The sequence below is a fragment of the Paramisgurnus dabryanus genome, chromosome 18 (assembly GCF_030506205.2).
Source record: "Paramisgurnus dabryanus chromosome 18, PD_genome_1.1, whole genome shotgun sequence".
Lineage (NCBI taxonomy): Eukaryota > Metazoa > Chordata > Actinopteri > Cypriniformes > Cobitidae > Paramisgurnus > Paramisgurnus dabryanus.
The window spans coordinates 11,088,801-11,109,113 of NC_133354.1; the positions used below are offsets into that span (position 1 = coordinate 11,088,801).

Here is a 20,313-nt window from a genome sequence, read left to right on the forward strand (position 1 = left end):
ATAGCACTTTAATTTTAAATTGTGATCTAGGTAAATGACAATGATAAAAAAAAATAATGCTGTGGGTCTGCTAGACTCACAAACATTGTCTGAGAAGCTGAGACAATGCTGACATGTCTGCAGAACATCTCACTATTGCCACGCCATTTTTAATACAGTTAAAAAACTCCTTTTTTGTTACTGAACCCTGACTGCCCATTTGAGTTACTACAAAATTGGTGTGACTATTGATGTCCCTTGGTCTTACTTCCCTGGTCCCTTACTTCCGTTCCCCGGTAAAAGAAGTTAAAATGAATTTTAAAATGAATTAATAAGATATTTAATACAGTTTTTATTTGTGAGAAGGGCATACATTAAAGCTTAATGTAGGGTGATGTGATGTCATAACAATATAAAATTACATTGGTTTTCATAACAGAATGAAATAACAACTACATTTGTGCTCTGGCAGACAGTCTTATCAAAAAAGACTTACATTGCAAGCTAGATATTTCATCATTATGTCCATGCTAAAAAAAAAAAAACAATAAAACCATTAAAGAAAATTTGAATGGTTTCCTTTAAAATACCAATAGGAACCATTAGCTTTTACCATTAAAACCACTACACTACACTACGGCCATATTCCATTAGAACCAATAAAATTCCCAATAAAACCAATAGAATTTTTGTAATGGTGTCTATTGTTTTTTTTAGCAGGGGTGTGTCCCCTGGAAATCAAACCTACAACCTGTTGGGCTGTTGACTTCAGAATGCTCTAGCACTTTAGCTACAGAAACACTTTACCTAAATATTATCTAGCTAAAGAATGTGTAAAATTATAAAACCTGCCAAAACATGACATGGCTCATCTTTTCTTTTTATTTATGAGGCATCACACGCTAAAGGTGTTGTTTGAGGACCCCTTGTGGACACAACTGCATACATATGCGAGACCTATCAGACTTTTAAAAATAAATATGGAGGCAGATATTTTTTATTTTATTTTAGAAAATATATTTGTCGATTTAGTAATAAGAGCAAATAATATAACAGATATGATTTAATCAGTATAACATTTTTTAAATAAAAAAATGCATTATTTTTTACATTTACTTGTGATTTGCACAGTTGAGAATAAGAAAATAAGAAATGTCAGAATGTTCATCAGGTTGTTAGTGTTAAAGAAATGTTTTAAACATTCTGGAAGGAGCCTGATGAGTGGAGTCAGGTGTTTCATATAAGGAGACCTCATTACGATCTGCTCAATGCTACGTCACATTACGGTTGACAAAGTAGTCCTGCTTCGAATGTTTTTAATTGTGAATTTTTTCACATATTATTTCATATTTAATATAATCTTTGCTAAAATAGGCGGACTTTTAAAATTATATCTATAAATATACAAATTTAAACTACAAGAATTCACGCTCAGGCGCAAGGATACAGTTTTTTTATCGGAGCAGCAGAAGTCCCTCACAACCGTTACATTTGTAATTTATTCCGAGTTGTGTTTTTGGAAGATGTAGCCTGAACCCACGGTGCAAGTTAACATGTGGCAAATCGATGAATTAAAGCAAACGTGCAAGGACGTTTAATAAGTTTGGGTGTGGATGCTTTGGAAATTCTTCATAAAACTGTTGAGCAAAGATTAAATGACTATCAGAATTAAGACCATCTCTAGAACAGTGAGCAATGTTTGTGTTTTTGAGTACCAAGTATTTTAATAGTTTGACTTCTTTCATGTGTTGCATGGGGTTTCACTAGCTAAAGCTAATTTGCAACCCCTGTCACTGGTTAGGCTATATCAACATTACCAAGAGAGCACAAACAAACAGCAGAAACAACAATAAAATAACAATTATATACATATATCTCTGTGTGTGCGTGCGCGTCTAATTCTCTATCTAGATGTTCATGTCCTTTTATTAGTGCATCTGCACAGTGACATCAGTGATCACAGATTTGGTTTTGTTTTAGTCAGTGTTTCACCTTTTCATTAAATGGTTTCAGATTGATTTTGGTTTTTATTTCTGTTTGTAGAGCATTCCAAAAATGTATCCCTTTTACAGAGAAAGATGACTGACCGAAACTGGTTTTACGCTGTGCCACCATGCAGTTGCCATTTGCTGATCCCCTGGTGGTGATTCTATTAGTACTTGTTTTTTAAAGTTTGCGCAAATCTGCAAAACAAACCACAGCTATTGTGAGATAAAATAATAGTGCTTTGAAAACTGCGTCTGTGCATCTGAGCCCCGGTGTCGATCGTCCCATAGGCTACCTGCAGATTTGAGCTCCAACCTCAATTAAACACAGCTGAAGCAGCTAATCAAGGAGTTCAGGGTTGCTTGATAATTGCAGATGGAGCTGAAATCTGCAGGATTGTAGCTAAACAGAAGCAAAGTTGGAGACATCTCACTTAAGGTAAAACAGTTTTAAGTGGGGTGCCTGCGTGATTAAATCTCAGGGTTCTCAAGGGTGCAAAACCCCAGCACCTAAACTCAGTAAGAATTTTTTTTTGACTTTGTCCATTGCTTTAACGTCCATTGTTTCATTTTTATGATATTTAACAACTTTTGTTTTTGGATACATTTTTATTTCCAATCATTACCTTACAGGGTAAACAAAAGCTAGAACGTGCATTTACTTTAAGATAAGTGCGTCTCTTTAAATGTTCACATCAAAGCAAACTGATGCAGATCTTGTCATGCCAGCACCACGTGATATCCAAATAAATTCCCCATCCCACTCACTTATAAAATAATAACTCCACCTTCAGCGAATACTGAAAAAAATAGTGATTTTTTTTACATTCCGCAGGCCGTTGCTGGAATGTGATCGAATGTCAAATCTCTTAGAGTAGATTAAATACGGTTTAATAATTGTACTGCACTGAGGACTCAGTCTGTGAGTGATGTGAGCAGGATCAACAGGCTAAGTTGACAGGTTTTGTTAAAACGTGACTCGCATATTTCAAATAGCGTGGTGTTAAGAAAGTTGAGCTAGCAGGTTATCTGCAGCAGCGCATAGCCTATATAAAGTTAACAATACCTAATGTGAAAATCCACCACAAAAAGATTTAAAAAGTATCCTTTCTGGGTTTTAATTTGGTTTGTTGTTTTTAATGATTGTTATTCATGTGTAAATCAATTTAAAAAAGGGCATTTGACCTCCTAGGGGGTGAGCAGATCAGTTTGGTCACACATTAGGATATACTGTATTTTGTGATGACACAAGTGAAAGCAGGTGCTTCCTTAAATTGGATCATTTGGTTTGTCAGAGAGTGAAACCAAAATGAGTCACAGAAAGACATTAATTTTGTTTGCTAAATAACAACTTTTTCCCTTACAGAATGGCGAGACTGTGTCGTCGGCGCATCAAAAAGGTTGTACCTTTTTATATGACATTGATACTCCTAATGTGTGCTTTAACAGTCATATTTTCAAGAGTGAATGAAGACGACTGTTGCCTTAATACCTTCGGGGCAACAGGATTGTTTGACAGACAACGATTGACAGTAAAATATGGCATCAGTTGTTCTGCAATATATGAGATGGAACCAGTGGAAGTGGCAAAATCTGAATTCATTCGTAAAAACAAAAGCTATGTGGGGCCAACTGACATGAATATTGTGAATGTCACCTCTGATTGTGATCGATTTATAGCAACAAAGGGTTATGGTGCAGTACAAGGCTCTGAGTCTGAGCGTGAATTTCCTCTTGCTTACTCTTTGGTCGTTCACAAGAATGCTGATCTTGTGGAGAGGATGCTAAGGGCCATTTATATGCCACATAATGTTTACTGTATACATTGTGACCTGAAGTCTTCAGATGACTTTATTTCAGCGATGCAAGGTCTGGCCCGCTGCATCCCTAACGTCTTTATTGCCTCAAAACTGGAGAGGGTGCAGTATGCGAGCATCTCACGTCTCAAAGCAGATCTTAATTGTCTGTCTGATCTCCTGGAGTCTGAGGTGAAGTGGAAGTATGTCATCAATCTGTGTGGTCAGGACTTTCCACTGCGGACGAATGCTGAACTGGTGTCAGATCTTAAGAAGCTGAATGGCACGAACATGGTGGAGAGCAAGCGACCAGGAATGAAGAAAGTGCGTTGGAGTTTCCACTATGCCCTGAAAAATAACAAATCTGATTACAATTCATTTCCTATGATAACACCTGAGGAGAAACCTCCGCCACCTCATAACATCGAAATGTTTGTGGGCAGTGCATACTTTACACTCTCACGGAAATTTGCGCTTTATGTTCATTGGAGTTCTCTAGCCACAGATTTCTTGGCTTGGTCTGAGGACACATACTCACCTGATGAACATTTTTGGGGAACTCTTGTTCGTGTGCCTGGAGTGCCAGGAGAGGTGCCAAGATCTGACCCTGATATCTCAGAACTGACAAGTAAAACCCGTCTGGTGAAGTGGGAATATTTAGAAGGGAGTCTTTACCCAGCATGCACTGGGGAGCATATACGGGCTGTGTGTATTTTTGGTGCTGCTGAGCTCAGATGGCTTCTTGACTATGGTCACTGGTTTGCTAATAAAGTGGACCCAAAAGTGGATCCTATTCTTATTGAATGTTTAGAAGAGAAGCTTTTAGAAAAACAACTGATGTCTTTATGATGATAGCTGCATTCTTCTATAATTGAAAAGTACTGCTACTTGTAAGAGGTAACTAAGTTAAGATTTTTTGCAGTTTCTTGTAAATAATAAAGTTGTAAACTGTAATTTCGGCGACAGCAATGCATGAAAATCAAATGTTTGTGCTCTCTTATTTGTTAAATATCAAGTTTTTTAAATTTTAACCATGGTTTTACTACAAGTAAAACCAAAAATCCATGGTTACCGTAGAAATGTAATATCATGATTTTACAAATAGTAATCAATACACCAAAAGAATGGTTACTACATGTTTACCACCAAAAACATGGTTCATTTTTGTAATGGTATTAATAATATGCTTTGAGACAAATCATGCAATTTTTTATTAGTTAACCTTAAACCCTTTTTTTTGGTGTTTGCACCATCATACTTAATTCTGTGTAACTGGAACCTGTTGTACACAAACATGAACAAATACACTGCTTCATGTTCAAAGAAAAATATTTGGTTATTATATTGTTTGGTTCTTCTCTAAAATAGCTGGTAGAAATCTGAAAAAAAAAAGATAAACCGAAGCTCGGGTCTTACGAGGTTAAAGTAGCCTACAATTAATCACACTGAATAAAAACTTTGAAAAAACCTTGTACTTGCGTTCTTGAGAATTAGAATTAAACTTCGGCAGTTAATGATGACGTAGAGCGAGGACACAAGGACGCAAGATCGCTGATGAACGCATATTGAGGAACAGCCTAAAGCTCGGATATATTTTCTTTAACAGAATTCCCCTTTCAAGTACTTCTGTAACAGAGTATGGACAAAGGCAGGTGGCGGTTCCAAACGAAAGTGCTCTTTAATAACATAAAACAAAGTGATACAATGATATACGGAATAGAAACAAAACAAGAAACCAAACCCAACAAACCACATTCAACGACTGACAAAAGACAATGGAAACAATACGGCTATATACAAAGAGTAATTAAGGGAAATATGACACACCTAGGAAACAATCTGCATGATTGTTTTGAGGGCAGTGAAAAAAGCGGTATGGAGATAAGTAAGGCCTTGTCAACACGGACACGGGTATTTTTATAACCGTGACTTTTTTTACGTGGTTCGTTCACACGGAAACGTCACTAATTTTTTAAATAGCTTAACCCTTGTGCATCAATTAAAAAAAGTTACACATATGTTCACAGGGGACTAAAATGTCGAAATGTCAAAAAAGTGTCATAAAAATATTATAGATTTATATTTTTTTCCACTTTCACTGATGCCATTTTTCTAACCAGCATCAGCTCTAATAACAATGACCAAACATTAATTAATTTTCAGAATTTTAACCCTTTAAATGCTGGTTTGTTTACATAATGCCACTGCTGTTTTTTATGAAAAAATAAAAATAATAATTATTTTCAATTTACTAAATGTTAAGCAGATTTTTTTTCTTTGATTATTACAGCCTTGGATATGTCAATGATTAACAACAACATTAATTTTTATGCATTCATATTTTTTATATCAGATTTAAAAAAAAAAAGTTACCTCTCAGGTCCACAAATGACAAAAATGTCCATGTCAAAAAAGTGTCATAAAAATATTATAGATTTATATTTTTTTCCACTTTCACTGATGCCATTTTTTTAACCAGCATCAGCTCTAATCACAATGACCAAACATTCATTTTCAGAATTTTAACCCTTCAAATACTGGTTTGTTTACACAGTGCCACTGTTGTAGCTTCATAATATATCTAATTGGCTCTATAATATGCATAAGCCGAAAACAGCAGAAAACAACAATAAAGCGATAAATTGCTGTATATGTCAAACCTAAAAAAAATGGCACCATCTGGTAAAAAATAGTAAATATTTAAATTTTGAAGCCTTGCCAACAGAATGAAAGCCTGTTAACAAAGATTGCATAATTTTATAGTTGAATGGCACCGGGATTAAAAATTGCAGTTTTAATGGGTTTCAATGGGGACATTTTTGTCCAAAAGGTCCTGAGAGGAAGTATTTTGTGTACCTAGTAGAAAATAGATTTTTTTTAAAGGAAATGAAGGTGAAATATTAAAATTCCAATAAAAATACGCACCTGTGGCAACTTTTATGCAGTTAGCATTAAAGCAGGCAAAGTTATCAAAAAAACAAAACTGAAAAAGCCAAAAGTGTCCTCAAGGATGCATAAGCTCATTTTCCAACTCCCCTAAACAAAAAAGGGACATTTTTTTTTAAATAGCCTACTTTTCCAACTCCCCTAAACAATTGATCTCCGGGTCTGGTGGTACCACATTTACCAAAGCTTAGCATAATCCATTGAATCTGATTAGACCATTAACATTGCAGCAGGTACAACACCCATGACAGGAAGTCATGATTTAAACAAATCAACAGGTATGGGATCAACTGGTGAAGTGGTAGCTTTCAATTTTAAACCTAGGAAACAAGCATCCAGTGAAGAGAAATGTGGAAAAATAAGAGCCGGAAATGTGTGATATTAAAGGAAAACACCAGTTTTTCAATATTTTACTACGTTCTTAACTAAACTTAGATTAATTAATATATACCTATCTTTTTTTCAATGCGTGCACTTTTAATCTTTGGACAGTGCTTCTTGAATGTGTTAGCATTTAGCCTAGCCCCCATTCATTCCTTTGGCTCCAAATAAAAGTTTTATTTTGTGCCACCATACTTACTCGTGTAACTCAGTCTTTAAAAAGGGAAAACATGGAAGTGTTTGGTGGCTTCTAAATTCATCCCTGTGTTTGGAGCCATAGGAATGGAAATTTCGACAGAATTTTTTTTACAGTGCATGAGAAAGATGCCGTGACAAAACAAAGTATTTATAAGAAGAGTCTTAGTTACTCACCTAAAAATTCCTGTTCCCTAGGACACAACAAATTCGTCACATTACTCTGCATGAAGCTCTCCTCTCAGACACAAACATTCAAAACAGCTTATGGGACTGCAGTTGCTCTTTTATATGATTTTAAAATAGCTTTAACCAACTTTCTGTGCTAAACAATCCTTTGATGTATATACAGCTGTAAGATACAGATGTTGGGTGCAGGGTCTTCATTTTGCATACACCTAATGTCACAAAAAAGGCCCTTAAAGATCTTACAGATGAGACAGAACGGTGGAGGTAAGAATAATAACTTACATTATTAACTGAGATATTCAAAGGCACTTCTCAAATGGTATTGGTAAATGTCCTATGTTGCACTTATATGGCTCCTAGATTTTAAACCTTAAAATAATTTCTCTAAAATTATTTTAGTGGTAAAACAACTCTTAACTGGACAATTTCTACTGCCACTGCAACCTGAGCAGTCTTCTATTGGCCACAACCTCACAGCGTAAGTTTTGTCAAAAATTGTTTTGGGGTTAAGACTGGAAGTTAGGGTACCATGTGTCAAGGGCTGTCAGCGGCTCTTAGTTAGTTCTTGCTGGCATGTTGGGCTTCCTTATCCACCTTTTTTTTTATATACAAGCAGGCTACATTCAGTTACCCAATACTGCTTTAAAAACATAAATGTCCAGTCCAACAAGTCCAGTTAGTAAGTTGCAGAGTGCTGCTTACTACAGCTAAGTATTTACCCACATTTTATGTATGGGTGTGAAAGGACCTCTCACACCCATACATAAAATGTGCATGAACATGCTGACAATCTAGCTAAACAGGCATTAAACTATTACATTTAGTTTTTCATTTCAGGAAAACAATGAATCTATTTTTCTGAAATTAGTACTGAAATGAGACTAAGAGTAAACTGTTATTTTCCAACAGTCTAGGTTGATGTTGCTAATTATTATTTCTACTGCAATAACAGATAGATTAAAATAAAATGTAAGTTTAATTTTTTTTTGTGTTGAAATGGATGAAAAGTACAAGTATCACTTTTTTAATGTTTATCTTAATTCTAAAAAAATATAAATTTGTAATAAAATAAATATACTAAAATGGCACGAAGTAAATACTCTGTAAAAAGTACACTGTAACAATTCTTTGGAATCTGTGAACTTGCATCAAATAGCTGGATGTGTGCAAAAAAAGTAAAGACAAATACTGATACGATACACCTTGCTAACTCTACAAATATAAGCATAATGTATGGTTCCAGTAAATATCTTCTTTGATTTAAAAGGGAGTATTATGTGATAAGCAGTAAATGTAAAGCAAGGTTCAGCAAGGTTTTATGAGTGTACTGTATATGTTCTGTGAAATTCATGCATGAATATACAGTAGATATAAAGTTTATTAAGTATATATGAAGAGTTTGGTTCCAAAACGCAATAAATGCCATTTTTGGAAAAAAAAAATGAGTTACTGCCAAAATCAGTATTATATCAGGTCAGTATTTAAAAGTAAATTCTTAATTCTTGTTATTACACGGCTCTCTGGAATGCTTGATTCTGATTGGTCAGTTGAGGCATTTGCAGGTTCATCTTTTCAAATAATAACCATTCCAAAGTAATAACGCATAGCCGGTACTACTTGTACGAGTAAAATCGCTCCGCGCCAATAAAGATCAATAAAGATTACTGTTTGGCGCCATCTTGTGACAAACACTGGACAACCACGACAAGACACAGACAGCTACTGAGACTGAACTTGACAAAATAGAGCATGACAGCTACGAAGCCAACACACAAAAAAATACAGAATGGGCATTAAAACTTCTCAAAGACTGGCTAAAAGAGAAAAAATGGAGACAGACAAGTATGAAGCAGAGGATCTTAATAAGGTATTACGATCATTTTATGCATCTGTGCAAAGTTTTGCAGAAGGATAAACATGTTAATTTAAAACAAATATGCCAATAAAATGTTTCAAATTCATATTCATGTCCGGTTTTTTTCTTATGTGACAAGTAGCCTTGTAATAAGCGGGATAATGTAGAGGCAGCCGGTAGTTTTCGGGAAATAAGCCCCTTCAGTGTGATACAGGACCCTCCGCTTCGCGTCGGCTCCTGATCACACTGTCGGGGCTTATTTCCCGATAACTACCGGCTGCCTCTACATTATCCCTTACTTATTCTGTCATCTTTTCTCCCTTTTTTCCCAAAACGCAATAAACGCCACTCCTCCTTTTCTACAGAATGCAATAAATCCGCTCCACATATTACAGCGCACCATTCCGCGCATTGTAAACAAACAATGGTGGCGCGTTGAATACAGAGTCCTAGTTTTCCTCATCTACTTTGTACTTCGTGATCAACAAACAAACAAAAACAAACTAATACTTTAATGGCATTGATAAACCTGTGGTGGCTTTCTGTGACGGGAAAGAAACGTAAGCCTTCAACATCTAATAATTTACGCGAGAGGCACTCGGGAGACGATCGCTTGTTCTCCCAACAGCATCTAGTTTCTCTCGTGCTAACACATTGACCCCGGGGGATCTTATGAAAAACTTTACATTATTTGACTCAAAGTCAACGAGAATCACAGCTGATCGCTGTGAAAAATGTTAAGCGACGACGTCAAGTATAACCACAGCAATGACAGTGTTCCTAATATGACAAAGTAAGTGTTTTGATTAATGCCATTAATGTTTTTTTTTTTTTAATCAGTGTGTACAACTGTTCAAATGAATATAAAATGGCAAAAATTAATGCACATTTATACATTGATTGAATAGATTCATAGAATTTTGAAAAAAAACGTCATGGATTTATTGCATTTTGTGGAAAAATTATTTGTTTTTATAATAAATCTTTGAAAATCAAGTTATGGATTTGAATTTTTTATGTTTTTATAACCTAAAGATGCTATGTGAAAGTTTGTAACAGAAAACAGTGGTTTTCATCTTATATATATATATTTTAGCTTATTGTTATACCTAGCAACTATAAAAAGACTTAATATTATATCCACCAATATTTTAAAGCCACAAATAGTTTTAGAGCTTGAGCAATTTTGTTAATGATGCTTAGTGACATTTGTTTTTGTATTAAGACTGGAAGTTAAGGTACTATGTGTCATGGGCTGTCACTGGCTCTTTTCTGTTGTATTGTTTTGGTCAAGTCAGTTTTTGACGGCATGTGGGCTTGCTCATCCCCCTTTTCCTTATATGCCCTGGCTGTCAGTAGATCATTCTGTGTTAAAGTGCTTATGTGTGTTTTGTGCTTGCTATTCATGTTGTTCTGTGCATTACCTAGTTGCTCTTATTGTGCTTATAGGACCCATCGAAGAGGAGGTAGCAGCAAGACGGCAAGTGCTTGCTGTGCTTGGACTTATTATTTGGCTATCAGCCTTCTTTCATTCCAGTGTTCTCCCGAGCCAGTGGGGTCAGCTGAGGCGTGTTTGGTGAATACAAGACTTTCATTTGTGAGTCTTGCACTCAGCCTCATTTTTCTGTTCACCTTGTTGCTCCTCTGGAAGTTTTCTTTTATATGGGTCATTCCATTCCAATGGGTAACATTGCTGTCCCCAGGATATAAAAAATATAAAAATGCATAAAAACCAACTCGAAAAACCATTCTATAATTAAGCAAAGTGTCCTGCGGGTTAATCTTACACCAAATTTAAGCTAAATATTTTAAAACATTAATAAAATACTGTACCTGCTCTCTATCTCTATACTTTACCTTTAAATATAAAGCAAAAAATTTTTTTAGATATCTTTACTTTTTGCATTTTTGTATGGGTCCAAATCACATCTTTGCTTTAATTATTTTTTACCATTGAAAAGTCATAATATTGTAGATGAAATGCACATTTTAGTCATGTCCCCAGGATTTCACTCAGTCCTGTTACCCAACACAAACCCCTTCTGAAAATTTAAGAATATCCCGCAAGTCAAGAGGAAATGATATCTCTGGATCTTCTGAAGGTCATATGAAGAAAGGTCACTTTTCTTATTTTCTTTTCTGTATGTTTTATGATATTGATGCTATAACTGTGAATGTCAATCTTAATGTTCAGTCCTGTTACCTATATTACTTCTTTGATGTTATCAGTTTATTTTAAAATAAAACGTTTTGGTAAATCACTAGAATTTGCTAAGTGTCTAAATGCTATTAGCACAAATTTACTGCAGCTATATTTCATGTATTTGCAAAATAAACTTAGTCCTGTTACTTTCAGTCCTGTTATCAAAATGCCTCTATCCTCCATTAAGAAACCATGTTAAAAATAACCTGAGATTGACCAATACTCATTTTAAAAAGTAAAACATGTGTGTTATTAGATTTAGTGTTAAAAAAGATCTATTAGGTTTTTAGAAACGCAATAGCGCAATTTGGCCACAAGAGAGCTCTGTCCAATTTTGTTTATTTTTTTACTAAATAATATCCTGTGTATTTCTGTTACCAGGTACACTTTCACCGTGACTTACTTAGTAAAAATTAAAATATGTTTAATCTTTATCTACACTGAAAAAAAGATTCATTCAATTTCCTTAATTTTTTAAGGTAACGTGGTCGCAATCAATGTATTTACACTAGTTTTTTGTTTTGTTTTTCAATTTTTTTTGTTTAAATGTAGCTTAAATAAATTGATTGCGACCATTTAACTTAAAAAAGTTGAGAAAAGTGAATCAATTATTTTTTTCAGTGTAAACTACCTCTATTACAGTTTATTTGGATAAACATATCCTGACAGCTAAAAAATGTAACTGTAACTTTAGTGTTTAAAGCCAATGCAGATCCTATGCTGTATAAAAAGCACACACAAAAATAAACGCATACAGTACGTTGACATAAGAGTTAAGAGTTTTGTCATGATCTGAATTCACGGGTTCATGGCGTTATCCATAAATATTAAACTTGTTACACATAGAAACGTGCAATCCACTGTAGCCTACATCTCCTACTGAAAAATCCAGCTACAACCAGCATAAGCTGGTGAGCTGGTTTTAGCTGGTCTCCCAGCTTGGTTTTAGCTGGTATTGCTGGTGTAGCAAGCTGGTCTAGCTGTGTTTTGGTCACATTTTAAGCTGGTCTAGCTGGACTTAGCTGGACTTAGCTGGTCAGGCTGGAAGACCATCTGACCCACCAGCTTAACCAGCTTTGCCAAGCTGGGAGGACCAGCGGCCATCTTATGCTGGTTTTAGCTGGATTTTTCAGTAGGGTCATGACAAAATGTGACAACATTTTAAAGATTACTGAGCTAAATCTGTGAAAAAGAAAAGGTATTGCATTTATTTATTTTCCTATTTATATGAGCTACTTTGTCTAGGTTCAAATGAAAATAACAGAGCAATTTGCTCGGATTGTCAAAGTCCGACAATCCGATTCTTGCTTAAAACTCGAAAAGTGCTATCAATTAATGAACCACTGTTTTGGAGCTTGCATCATTATGTCACAATAGTCACGTGAAGCATACACACACTTGCTAAATGTGCTCTGTTGTTTGTTGGTATCCTTTTTTTTGTTCTCTCTCTCTCTCTCTCTCTCTCTCTCTCTCTCACACACACTCTCTCTCTCTTGTATCCTCAGATCCCGGCCATTTGACACCTTTCCTGTCAATCTTAATTATCCTGTGTGACGTCACTCTTCGATCCACCAATCAACATCCGGTCCCGCCTATTTAAACCGCCACTATTCATTCATGCATGCTAACGGTAACTTTGTTGCTGTTTTGATAACGTGTTTGCTAATTCATTTACTGCTGTGTTTTTCGTTTGTATGTCAGATTGTTCGTTTCCAGTTTGTTAGTCACTCATTTCTGCGTCTGTACGTTAGTGTTCATTCGCTCTGTTTTTGTGTGACTTTGTTGATATTGGGGAAAGTGGACAGGTAAGTAAGTCACATGACATACATTGTGCAACATGTAGGTTGTTACTGTACTAGACAAACTGGGTTTGGAGTGCGTGCCACCCTCTACGTTTTTTGTTTGGGTAGGTAGTGTAGGTTAGTTAGGATGTCGTGTGACGTTGAATATTTATCTCATTACCTTTTCCTTTGTAGCGTAGGTAAAAGGGTTACATTTTAGTTAGAATGGTTTTGTTTTGTTTCTTTGTTTTGGCACCGCTCGTGCATCTTTCCCCTTTTGTGTCTTTGTTATTTGTTTCTTGTCTCACCACTGAGCACTTATTGTATATAAATATATTTTACAGTTTTTGCCCACAATTTTTGCTCTCTTTGTCGTTGAATTCCATACACTGATACACGCATCAAAATAAAACTTCATGATCATTTCATATTGTTACATCCCATCTGTACCCCTAAAAAACGCCATCTGGGATCGTAAGGCACTGCTTTGGAGAATATTTTCTCGCATGGAGTACACAAAAACAGATAACAAAGCTTCTTCATAGTTTGGCTCAAGTTAAAAAATCTTTTTTTCACGTGACTGCTGTAAAAGCCCAATCCTGCCGCGCCGTTGACAGGATTGAAACATTAAGTGGAGCCAAACTATGGAGAACCTTTCTAAACTGTCTTTGTGTAGTTAATATTTATGAATAGGAATAATTTGCGTACAAATTTGTACGTTTGTAAAGCTGTAAATACGTAAATAATTTACGTATTAGTCCTGTCAAAACTTCGATATTGTACGTTTCAGTGTGTTTTAAACATAAGTAAATGTACTTATTGTACAACCACACTGAAACGTAAAAATACACACGTATTCTCATGAGATCACGTTGGTTTTTTGTTATTTAAAGAGCGCATTAGTAATGTGCGCCTATAAACGGGACGACAACACCTGTTTGCTTAAAACACATGAATGCGCAGCAGCACAAAAATGCTTTTAAATATGAAAGATTAAAGGATTGAATGTAAAAGATTATTATTGAGTCTATTGGACATAAATGAGGACTAATTATGAGACGTTAGAAGGCACAAAGACCTGCTTCACCTGCAGCCTGGTAAGTAAATAAATGCTTTGGACAATGCGCTTAGATCATTAAAATAGAGCCCTATGTGTGTATTAAAACATCATGGAAGAAATCTTTAACAAGAATCTTCCCAGACCACTTTGTGTGTCTTTGATTGCCAGGTATGATTTTGACTTTGTGCTGATCTTTTTAGTTGTGGATATTTTTGATTGATGAATGATTGATTTAAGTGTAACCTGCCTGGCAAAATAAATTGTTAACATCTATTCATTTTAAAACTTTTCAAGTCTTTTATTATGTTTTATGAATATACCGGAGGGGGGTAGATTAGGAATTACCTCGACTGAAAATATGATTGGAGTTAATACCCACCTTGTAGATTGGAGGTAATAATGACTCAATCACAACATAGATGGATCCTCATATTTTTATAGTGTGTTGGATAAACCTCTGACTTTAAGTTAGGAGAAATGCCTCTACACCCAGCTTTACGGAACTGCCTTAAGCACCTCCAGAGATACATCGTATTCTCTATGTGAATGTAATTCATTCTAAATAATTAAGAGAATAAAAATATAATAATAATTATATAAATTGTGATCAGCATCAGAATAATTTTGATAATTTATAAATTGGAGTCGGATTATAATTTAACCACAGAGGTCAAAGAAATACATTTGAAATCTAATAAATGGAGTTATTCTTCTAGAAGCGCTACGGACGGCAAGAACACGTGATCCCTTCACCACGCCATTGGATTTCGTCGTTGGGCCAATGGGTGGCACCTTACAATAAAGAACACAACTTTTAATGAATACCCTCCTCCATATTGTCTAAGCTCTGTCCAGTTGCCCTGTGCTACATTACAAGTAGGCCTTCATCCAGACCACCAAGTCAAGTAAGGCCCTTTTCACACAGACATTACGGAAAATACAAGGGATATGCGTCAGGGACTTGTCCGGGATCATTAGATTTATGGTTTATTAACACTGTAGCTAATATTCACACACATTTTATATATGGGTGTGAAAGGACCTAATTTCCTTTCCCACCAAAAGATACATTTAAATAAAATTTTGTTTCTTATTTTTTGTTTAGAAATGTTTGTTTATTTGAAAAGTACAAGTATAACTTTTTTAATGTTTATCTGAATTTGTAAAAAAAAGTAAATAAAGTAAATAGTCAAATTTAAAACACTATGCAATGATGTTGAATTTGTTTACAATGAAAATAAATCTTAATAAATCAACAAATATATAATAATTTTTTTGTATTTAAGATATTACAGATATAAATCCCATCAAAATTGATGGAAAAATAAGAACGCTACAAAAACCATATATGGTTCAACATCACTTCCAGTGTATATTATTTTTTATTTGAAGTTCTAACTTTAAATTTCTTTTTCATTATAGTACTACTTATTTTTTTAGAATTCAGATACACATTAAAAAAGTGACACTTGTACTTTTCATATAAACAAACATTTCTAAACAAAAATAAGAACCACATTTTTATTTAAATGTTTCTTTTCTTGCAATAGAAATAATATATAGCAATAGCAAATTGAGATGAGGAAGCAAAAGGAAAACTGTTTACTCTTAGTCCCATTTCAGTACTAATTTCAGAAAAAAAATTCTGTGTTTTCCTGTGCATTCCCCCTTCGAATTAAAAACACTATGCAATGATGTTGCATTTATTAACTATGAAAATAAATGTTAATAAATCAACAAATATATAATAATTTTTTGTATTTAAGATATTACAGATATAAATCCCATTAAAATTGATGCAAAAATAAGAACGCTACAAAAACCATAAAAGGTTCGACATCACTTCCGGCCTGACACAGATGGCCTGAATTGTGTGGCCTTAAACGTGTGGCGCTGGGTCTGCAGCTGGATATATCTCGTTTCAAGACCCCAGTTCTAAGCGCCATATTGGATGACTGAAAAAGTGCAACCAATGCTGTATAAATACAAACAGTACTGTGCAAAAGTTGTAGGCCACCATTAGATTTGTTGTTTTTGCAATTGTATAGTGATCATATATAATTATTTCTCAGTCTCTTCATTAGAATACAACCAGAAAATACAGGAAATGTGTATCACTGATGTGTAAAACCAGTACTGAGTACCAGGGCCCCGAAGGGAGAGAGAGGGCCCTTGAAAAGTCTGGAATATATTTTATTTTACCTGGATATTTTCATTTCCTAATTAAATTTCATAATGAATGTCAGATGAAATGTAAAGTTAGTGTATTTGCTAAATAACTGTTTGACTGACTACATTTTGTATAAGTGAAAAACATCTAAAGTCTCACAATCCCACCCCTTGCTTATGCCCCAAATGGTTTAGTCTATCTGCATGCAATTTTTATTTATGTTAGATGAGCGTCTGGTGGAGTGCAAACTTCTGCGGAGTGTTTGAGATGTCTCTATCAAAACAGCTAAATCAGGCCATCAAAAAAGAAAGGACAGGAGAAGGAAAAAAAACAAAACGAGTGGAAACGATTTGGGACTTGACTTCTTTTCAAAGAAAGGTGAGCACAAACTACATCAAAGAAATCTATAGTGCTTAACTGTTTGAATATCCCCGCAGTTGTTTGTGCTAAAAATAAACTGAGACAACCCATTGAAAAAGCAGAACATGCACTATCAGATGATAATTTGGTTATAGGCTGCATGCAATTTAACAGACTGTTTTACATTAAGCTTAAAAAGAGTTCATGAAATCAAATGGATTAAATCCACTATAAATCACTTTGATACAAGCGTCTGCCAAACGCAGAGTACAATGCGTGTTTTTGCATTCAGGCTGCCTAATATTTTAAAAGTTTGTCTATGCACCGACTGACATCTGAGGTCATTGTGTTATGTTTTTTTTTTCTGTTTCATCCAGGTCACTTTCTAAGATTCAACTCAAAAGCAGTTCAAACTAGAAAGCACTGTTTGAGACCTTTGTGCTTTATAACACTGAGCTCTGTCAGCCCTAATGTACTAGAAAGGCAGAAAGTAAATACTCGGTAAAAAAAACATTGCAACAATTCTTTGGATTCTGTGAACCTGGCTGTGATCAAACCACAGGTACAATAGCTGCATGTGTGCATAATACTTTAAAAAAGACAAATACTCATACAACACACCTTGCTAACTCTACAAATACTGTATGGGCATTCTGTATGGTTTCAATAAATACCTGCTTTGATTTTAAAGAGAATACTATGAGGTATGCAATAAATGTAAAGCAAGGTTCAGCAAGGTATTATTAGGGTAGGTTGTGTGCAACCCATGCATGAATATGATCTTTATTGATTGGAGCCTATATAGCAACTATTTAAAAAATAGAGGTTGAAACAACAATCAATTGCATGATTTTTCTTTTAGTAAACATTAAAAACGGGTCCCACAGACCCGAACACCACACAAGGGTTAAGTACAGATATGTATACATTTAGTATCAATTTTGTACCTTTGAGGAATATAATTACTCTTTAGGTACTAAAATGTACTCTTTACAAGGATACCACCCTGGGACATCATTTTATATTTTTTCTGAGTGTGTGGGCAGAAAGGTGTACCAAACATACTACCAATTATACTTGTGAACAAGACAAATAAATATTGAAACTTGAATGGTGACTGACGTTGCCAGTGCCTAACCTTTTGGATTCCATAAAAAGTTAGTCATACAAGTTTGAAACAGCATGTGGAGAAGTATTTGATGCCAGATTTTTCGTCTTTTCTCTGGAGAAGGTTCGGCTACATGGTGAAGCTACAGGTTTCATTTTAGAAATATGCCTCTAGATGACTCCAAACAGGTAAATATGTTTACACTTTTGGTTACCTGGATTTTCAGTTCATTTATTTGTCCTAGAAAATGATGTAGAAAAAATAAAGTGAGAGATCACCACCTTCAGATTTATACACAGTCAAAGCCTCAGGTGTTACTTTGTTTTGTGTTATAGTTTTAAGTTTTAATTTTCAAATATAGTTTAACTGCATAAATGTATAATAAGTTTGACTTTTAAGTCGTTAAAGTAAAATGGTGTTAAAAGCTTGTGCATCAATGAGCCAGTATACTATGTTGTGCACGGGGTGTGGTGGGCCGCTTAAAGTCAAGGGCCACTTTTTAGTCCCAGTCTACCCTTGAAGGTGAATGTTCTCAATGTATTAAACATAATGAGACATATTTTAGCTGTATGTGCAACTTATCACACCTTTCCTTGTTATCTGTTCTTTTGTGTTCTTATTTTTGATGACTCATTCTTTTATTGTCTAACGGAGTCATTGGGAGTGGCAAGTTTTATTGACATCATGATCAATAGTTTTATTTCTTGTTGTGAATTATAATTAGATACAAAACAACTACACTGAAAAAAGTGAATAATTCAATTTTATTTTTCAATTTTTTTGTTTAAACGTAGCTTAAATAAATTGATTGCAACCACTTACCTTAAAAAAATTTAGTAAATTGAATAAGTGTCTTGTTATACTTTACGTTGAATACTTTTTGCAATCAGTTTCTAACACTTTTTGAGAGTTTATTTTAAAAAAGCTACTAGCACTTTTATGGGCGGTTTTTCACAAAGGGATTAGATTAGTCCTAGACTAAAATATATGTAAGAGTTGTCTAAACTGAAACAACTAGCTTAAATATCTTAAAATACATCAGTGCCCTTTGTTTTGCTTTAGTTAACATTTAGTAGTACATTAAGGCATGTTTGTTAAAACTAGTTATATTTCCTAATTAAACTAAGGCCTAGTCCTGGTTTATAATCCCTGTTCAGGAAACCATCCATTAGTCCTACAAAGTTTGCTTGTACGCACCTAAAGTATAAACAATCAAACTAGTTTCTTGTGTTTGTACCACCCAACATTGTATGACTGAAAAATATAATTTATTGTGATGTAATGAAAAATGGGCATAACCACATTCCTCAAGTATGACAATATCGACCATCAACTCAACCATCCCTTGAGAAAATATGAAGAATGTGAAAGGAGTCAATTATGCTATACACTCACCTAAAGGATTATTAGGAATACCATACTAATACTGTGTTTGATATCCTTTCGCCTTCAGAACTGGTTCAACAAGGTGCTGAAAGCATTCTTTAGAAATGTTGGCCCATATTGATAGGATAGCATCTTGCAGTTGATGGAGATTTGTGGGATGCACATCCAGGGCATGAAGCTCCGGTTCCACCACATCCCAGAGATGCTGTATTAGGTTGAGATCTGGTGACTGTGGGGGCGATTTTAGTACAGTGAGCTCATTGTCATGTTCAAGAAACCAATTTGAAATAATTTGAGCTTTGTGACATGATTAGGGTGACCAGATTTCTCAGAGTGGAATATGGGACAGACAAAGGACCCACAGACCCACAACTCCCAATGAACACAAACAAGTAGTTTACACTTGATAATATTATTAACTATGTAAAAAAATATGTAGACTTATATAAAATTGCAGATTTAGTGCGAAAATTTTGGATCATACAATTTCTTAATTAATTTTGCAGTGCAGTCAGCTGACCAAAAACTGTGCCCATGAATAACAGAATGATATGCAAAAATTCACTGACATTTGGAATAGCACACTTACTTTTAGCAGTGTCCATGTGTTTTTTTGTGTGCATTTGCTGCGTAATGTCGGCGCGGCCTCCGTGAGCAATGGAAAAGCGAGCCCCGCAAATGTTGCATCTTAATTTGCTTGCATCTGATAGTGACTCTCTTTTGAGAAATTTAAACTATTTTTGAAGATCCTCATTAAATGTACACGCATGCTTCTTTGACATCTTTACACCCGAGTCAAGCTCCTCCGTGCTCTCTACTACACTTAACTGCAGGTGACGTCGGATTCCGCTCACCAACATCAAGTTGATTTAGGGAATTGTGATTGGATGGTACTTTTGTTCTCTAAAATATACTATAA

General features: G+C 34.9%; 2 protein-coding genes across 3 annotated transcripts in view; both read left to right on the forward strand.

Annotated features, from left to right (window-relative positions):
- LOC135721841 (beta-1,3-galactosyl-O-glycosyl-glycoprotein beta-1,6-N-acetylglucosaminyltransferase 4-like) overlaps window positions 1-20,313 on the forward strand; it is a 67,756-nt gene that overhangs the window by 44,354 nt on the left and 3,089 nt on the right. Inside the window, exon 1 of one of the 2 annotated variants that reach the window (XM_065244283.1) lies at window positions 18,071-18,196. The exons of the other annotated variant lie outside the window; for it this stretch is intronic. Coding sequence (XP_065100355.1) covers window positions 18,183-18,196 — 14 coding nt within the window. The 5' untranslated portion in view covers window positions 18,071-18,182. Of the gene's footprint in view, window positions 1-18,070; window positions 18,197-20,313 lie in introns of those variants that run through there. 2 annotated transcript variants of the gene reach the window in all.
- LOC135721840 (beta-1,3-galactosyl-O-glycosyl-glycoprotein beta-1,6-N-acetylglucosaminyltransferase 4-like) lies at window positions 2,353-4,726 on the forward strand. The gene is made up of 2 exons (XM_065244282.1): window positions 2,353-2,483; window positions 3,331-4,726. The coding sequence occupies exon 2, from the start codon at window positions 3,332-3,334 to the stop codon at window positions 4,607-4,609; it is 1,278 nt and encodes a 425-aa protein (XP_065100354.1). The 5' UTR covers window positions 2,353-2,483; window position 3,331; the 3' UTR covers window positions 4,610-4,726.

Bases quoted from the DNA above. Each gene is read 5' to 3' on its own strand.
- LOC135721840 (XM_065244282.1), top strand. From the start codon at position 3,332: ATGGCGAGACTGTGTCGTCGGCGCATCAAAAAGGTTGTACCTTTTTAT.